This window comes from Triticum dicoccoides, chromosome 2B (assembly GCF_002162155.2).
Source record: "Triticum dicoccoides isolate Atlit2015 ecotype Zavitan chromosome 2B, WEW_v2.0, whole genome shotgun sequence".
NCBI classification, from domain to species: Eukaryota; Viridiplantae; Streptophyta; class Magnoliopsida; order Poales; family Poaceae; genus Triticum; species Triticum dicoccoides.
Window position 1 is genome coordinate 474,152,925 of NC_041383.1, and position 6,564 is coordinate 474,159,488.

At 44.1% G+C, this 6,564-nt stretch overlaps 1 protein-coding gene across 1 annotated transcript in view; it reads right to left on the bottom strand.

The window, feature by feature from the left end:
* The window catches only part of LOC119364315, a 12,678-nt gene that overhangs the window by 5,313 nt on the left and 801 nt on the right, over window positions 1–6,564 (bottom strand). The window contains exon 2 of the mRNA XM_037629772.1: window positions 2,694–6,250. Coding sequence (XP_037485669.1) covers window positions 2,694–6,218 — 3,525 coding nt within the window. The 5' untranslated portion in view covers window positions 6,219–6,250. The remainder of the gene's footprint in view (window positions 1–2,693; window positions 6,251–6,564) is intronic.

Sequence of the window (6,564 nt, forward strand, 5' to 3'; positions counted from 1 at the left end):
TATTTTGTTCCTACACATAGTTCATTTCAGACTCGTGGTGCATGGGGTTTTTGGCTATGGCAGCAGAAATCAAGGAGAGGATGTCTTAACCTTCGCTTTAGCCTATGACATGATAGTACCTAACATCCTCTTTAAAAAAAGAGAATCCCATCTAGTGACTTTTAGTAGTGGTCAACACTCTAGCCAGATTAATTTTGTCCTCTCGAGATGAGAATACAGGCCTGCTTGCCTAGATTGTAAGGTGATATCTGGAGAGAATGTTGTCCCTCAAGATAAGCTTGTGGATGCTGACTTAGCTTCCGGATACATGTCCGGTGTGATAAGCGCACCAAAGTGGTGGAAGCTCAAGGGGAGGCATTTCCGGCATTCAATGAGAGGGTTATTAAGGAGGGCTCTTGGGAGGAAGGAGGTGATGCAAACAATATGTGAATGAAGATGGTGACTTGTGTTCGGAAGGTGGCTTCAGAGGAGTTTGGGGTGACCAAGGAAAGTAGAAGCGAAGCTAGAGATATTCGAAGGTGGAGCGATGATGTCCAAAAGGCTATTAAGACTCGCAGTGCATGGGGGCTTTGGTTATAGCAGCATGAATCGAGAAGAAGAGGATGTCTTAAGCTTTGCTTTAGCCTACAACATGATCGTGGCTAACACCCTCTTTAAAAAGAGGGTATCCCTTCTAGTACTTTTAGTAGTGGTTAACACTCTAGCCAGATTAATATCGTTCTCTCGGGACGAGAAGACAGCGTGTTTCCCTAGATTGTAAGGTGATACTTGGAAAGAGTGTTGTCTGTCAAAAAAAGCTTGTGGTGGCTATTAAGGAGCAGAAAGACTGGTTCAGACACCTACACCTAGATAGGAGTGCAAACAATATAAAGAAGTACAAGGTGGCAAAGAAGACCGCAAAGTGAGCTGTGAGTGAAGCAAGGGTTCGGGCGTATGAGGACTTTTAGCAACGTTTAAATATGAGGGAAGGCAAAAGGGACATCTTAAGATGGCCAAGATCCAAAATAGGAAGACCAAGGATGCGAGCCAAGTCAAATGCATCAAATATGGAGCAGATCGACTACTAGTGAAGGACGAGGAGATCAAGAATAGATGGTGATATCAGCGGGCGTTTTGTGCGACGAATCCAGGAGCCTGAGATCAGTGAGACTTTAAAAAGGATGAAAGGAGGCAAGGTCATGAGCCATGATTGTATCCCCATTGAGGTGTGGAAATGCCTAGGAGACACAACGATAGTATGACTAACTAAGCTTTTCAACCTTATTTTTCGGTCAACAAGATGCCTGAAGAATGAAGGCGGAGTATATTTGTACCAATCTTCAAGAGTAAGAGGGATGTTCAAAGTTTTACTAACTACCATGGAACTAAGCTGATGAGCCATACAATGAAGCTATGGGAGAGAGCCATTGACCACCGATTAAGAAGAATGACAAGCGTGACAAAAATAAGTTGCATGGGAGGTCAGCCATGAAAGCTATTTTCCTTGGTACTCAAACTTATGGAGAGATACAAGGAGCAAAAGAAGGACCTCCATCATTAACCTAGAGAAGGCCTACGATAAGATACCGGGAAATGTCATGTGATGGACCTTGAAGAAATACAAAGTCCCAACAAAGTACATTACCCTCATCAAAGACATGCACGATAATGTTTTGACAAGTGTTCGAACAAGTGATGGTGCCACTGATGACTTTCCAATTAAAATAGGACTGCATCAAGGGTCGGCTTTGAGCCCTTCTATTTTTTGCTTTGGTGATAGATGAGGTCAAGGGATATACAAAGAGATATCCCATGGTGTATGCTCTTTGCGGATGATGTGGTGCTAGTCGATGATAATCAGATATGCATTAATAGAAAGTTAGAACCGTGGAAACAAACTTTGGAAATCTAAAACTGAGTACATGAGGTGTAGTTTCAGTACTACTAGGCACAAGGAGGTTAGCCTTTATGGACAGGCGGTACCTCAGAAGGACACCTTTTGATATGTGGGTCACTGTTGCAGAAGGATGGTGATATCGACGAAGATCTAAGTCATCGAATCGAAGTCGGATGGATGAAGTTGCACCAAGCTTCTGGCGCGCTTTGTGACAAGAGGGTGCAACAAAAGTTAAAAGGCAATTTCTATAGGACGATGATTCGACCTGCGATGTTGTATGGTGCAAAATATTGGCCAACTAAAAGGCGACATGTCCAATAGTTAAGCATAGCAGAGATGCACATGCTGAGATGGATATGGGGCCACACAAGAAAGGATCGGGTCTGAAATGATGATATACGTGATAGAGTTAGGATAGCACCAAATATACAACACGGTCCTCCAAAAACGCCTGTGCATAGCGGGAGGATAAAGTGTGCTGATAATATCAAGAGAGGTCGGAATAGACCAAACTTGATATGGGGGAGTCCATAAAGAGAGACCCGAAGGACTGGAATATCACCAAAGAACTAGTCATGGAGAGTGGTGTGTGAAAGTTAGCTATCCACATGACAGAACCATGACTAGGTTTTGAGATCTTATGAATTTCAACTCTAGCCTACCCCAACCATTTTGGGAATGAAAGGCTTTGTTGTTCATAGTTCATTTCAGAGTCGTCATAAACTGATTTCTGATTTGGTTAGTTTCCCAGAAAGTACATCTACATAGCTCTATATTTTGGCTAACTAAAGAAAAGGGAAATGTTTCGAAAACAAACCTGACAAGGCAAGCAGGCCTGATGGTAACTAGCAGGGCAGTTGTCACAGCATATTAGTTCACCGACATCACCACATAATCCACAAGTGTCATCATTTTCATCTGCTTGTACTGACATAGTATCTTTTGCACGTTCTTTCCTCTTCTTCTGCTCTATAAACCACGCTTGAAGCTGACATAGGCTGTAAGATTTACCAGAACCCAAGAAAAGATTCAGGGTCAGAGTTTCTTGTTTGAGACCTGCATGGCACCTAAAGTTGGACATTGTAAATATGGTGTCACAACACCGGCACCTTATGCCATGCTCGGTTATGTTCCCATCTTTCAACACGTTCTTAGGTCCTGGCCTTCTATACTGGAGAATATTCATTGTACAAACAATGCCCATCTCAAGTAATTTGCTCAACACCGTTCTTGCACTTTTAGGGAACTTCTGCCGGACGCATTTTTTTTCATTCTGCAGGCGAGACCTCGGAAGAGATTTCAAGCCAATTCTATTTATGAGCATTCGATTATAATGGTTCCTGTAACGCGCGGTCAGCCTATGTATTACAGCTGTCATCAAAAGATCATCCTCGTCAAACCTGCATTTACGCCTCCATGGTTGTTTCTTTCGAAATTTGACATCCTTTTTGGGTGGTTGTTCTGACACGAGCTGTTTTGGGGGTTCGCTGCTATCTTCAGCTTGTTCCTTGTGCTCTTTAATTTCGGGCACTAGAGTCAAATGGACTTGCTCACTACTTGATGCACTTATCTGTACTTCCTCACAACGTGTCACACACCTAGTAGGATTCTCAGCTGTACTACCATCCATGCATTGACCAATTATGGAGTCGCTTATAAGACCATCATTTACTTTCTGTTTCTTTTCACGAACTTCGTCTTGGATATCTGCAGCCTCCTGTGACCTTTTTTGATTCGAAGAAGCATGCTCACTGCTTGTTGCACCTATCTGTTCTTTCCCATTGTGAACTACACAGCTAGCTGGAACCTCAGTTGTAATGTCCATATTCTTACCAATTGCACAATGACTTGCATGAACACTATTTACTTTCTGTTTCTTTCTAAGGGCATCATCTTTGATACCTGCAACCTTCTCAGACCTTTTTTTACCATTTTTACTTGGATCAGACTCTGATATCTCCCTTTGTTCAGATGTTCGTGCTTCATTCTGCATGTTCAGCTCACCACAATGTCCAGACACCTTTGAGTTTGGTTCAGAAGAAGGGCCACAGATCATCTGGTTAGGAGGTTCTGGGTTTATGACTTCCCAACCAATTGGAGAACCCTCACTATCAAGATATAAAAATCCCTGAATCAAGCTCGCTTCATAGGCAGATGTCTGGATGTCCAGCTGCATGTTTGCCCCCATGCTATCATGGGAAAAATTAAGACAGCTCAACGTATCTTGATTAAATGTACGGTTGTTCATGAAAGAGAGTCTCCCGTCTTGTGGGGACACAAACAATACTTGTGGTTCGGAGATCTTCAATGGGCCACCAGTGGCTCCAGATGGTACCCATCCTGTTTTTGTCATCTGTTCCAAGCCCATGTCTTTAGCTTCCAAGTTTGTACCCTTCGCTTTTAATAGTGACAGTGTACCAGAGGAAGGTCCCCCCCTTACATCATCATTTCCTACTTGGAATCCAGGTACAACAACAACATCGTGTTCATTGTTGATATCATCTCTGATAACTTCTAAGCGTGTATCCTTTTCTGCTAATAGAGACAATGCACCAGCTGAAGGTTCATCCCTCACATGTACAATTCCTGCTTGGAATCCAGGTACAACAATATCATGTTCATTGTTGACATCATCTCTGATAGCTTCTAAGCGTGCATCCGTTTCTTCTGGTAGTGATAATGTACCAGACGAAGGTCCACCCCTTCCATCCTCAGTTCCTGCTTGGTAATCAGAGACAATTGCAGCAGCATGATGTTCATTGCTGACACCATCTGTCGTTCCAAGGATCATCTCATCCACCTCGTGAGAAAACAACAGGTCTGGTCTTATGAGCAACTCGTCAGAAGGACTGTCTGCAGAGTTACCCATATCGGCGGCGATTTCCATCGCTTCACCGGCATGAGAACTTGGACCCTTGATTTGCACATTTTCATCCAGCTGATCTGAAGCATAACTAGGCGGGAAATATGGTGGGTCGAACTCATCTCGAGTATCCTGAACCATTTTACAGTATGGAAATTCTCTTTTTGTACTAAAGCAAGTAGGCATTGAACTGGGCTCTGTTGCATCTTGGAAACCTTTGACTATACGATGAGGAATATTTCTGACGCTTCTTTCATTCATTTCTTCCATGGTCAAGTACCTTTGCTGCACTTCATATTGGCTATGCTTGCTTGTTCCAAATATAAAAGACTGCTCATTGTGCAGAGAATTTTCCTCTTTGTGAGGCTGGCCATCAGATAGAAGAAGCGGCAGAAGACTTCTCCGTGACTTGGGATGTGTGTCGTTAGAGTTGCTTGAATACTTAATCGCAACTGGCTTGTTAACATTCCTGCGACTCAAGCGACTCAACAGCTTAATGTCGCTGCAATTGAGGATTGTAACTCTGCTGTTCACAGCTTTCAGTGCCACTCCGTTCCGCAGAGCTGCGACCTTCTTATCGATGCAAACTACTGCCATGAAAGGATCGAGGAGTTGCCACTGGTGGAGGAAGGATAGAGATTGCTTCGGGCGCCGGACCTCGTGCTCTAAGCATAACAGTGTGTTCTTCAAATCATAACAAAAGTCATACATGTTGAACCATTCCTTTCCGTAGTAATTCCCATCAAATCGGGACGAATGAATAAGCAACCACTGGCCAAAGCATTTCCAAGCCTTAGGAAGAGAAGCTAGGCGGATTTCTTTGTCGGGCGACTCGAACATGAGGTCGACCTTACTCTTGTCCCCCCTTTCCCTGCCCTCGATCTTCCACCCGGCGTCCATCATCAGAAGATGTGCGTGCAGCCGGAGATGGTTCCAGAGCATTCCAAAGCCACCACGGCCATCCCGTCGCTGTGCGACCACACTGTTAATGTCAACCCTCTCCCAATCCAGAACACTGCATTGTTTTGCTCTTTGGCTCCTGCGTATCACAGCCCTGCGGGTGTAAACCCGATCACCGGAAGGTGGCGTCTCTTGTACCACGAGTTCACATTCAGAAGGCCTGCCACTGCCATGATGATCTGTACAAGGCATTGCATTCTGCATCTGTTGACTAGCGCTATGATATAAGACATGATAGCTTGATAGGCTGCCGTGAGTAAAGGACTCGACTATGCGGCAGTAGACCATCCTGTTGTTGGATGCAGAGCCGGATGGTGTGCTCGCTGGTACCAATGCTTTGATTGCGCCTGGTAGCGAAGTGGTCTGCCCGCTGCCAAAAATGCCCTCAAGGATTTGTTTTTCCTTCTCAGAACCATCAAATGTGTCTTCTCTCAGCTCAGCAACTTTCTCTCCAAACAGCATTGTTGCAATATCCTCCTCCTTCATGCCTATTCCCACCAGGAAGTCTACCTCATCCATCCTGTTTAGTGGTGCAAACTGAAGCAATCACACTGCAATGAAGGGATAAACACAGTTAGAGCACACATATTTGCAACATCAGAAAAATCCCAACCTGGCAAAGTCCTAATGCACAAAAGAATCACCAGAAGCATCAAAAGAGGTAAGCTATGACTGCCAAAAACAGAGACATGTAACACCAATAAGGCACCAAGAACTGAAGTAAAATCCAGGACAGAGTAATGATAGCAGTTGCATTTCAACTATAATTTTTTGCCTTACTGAACTGAAACCACACATCAGAGTGGCAGGCCCTGAAAGGCTGGACCTGAACCAGAATAATATTTCATCATCGCAACGCAAGTAT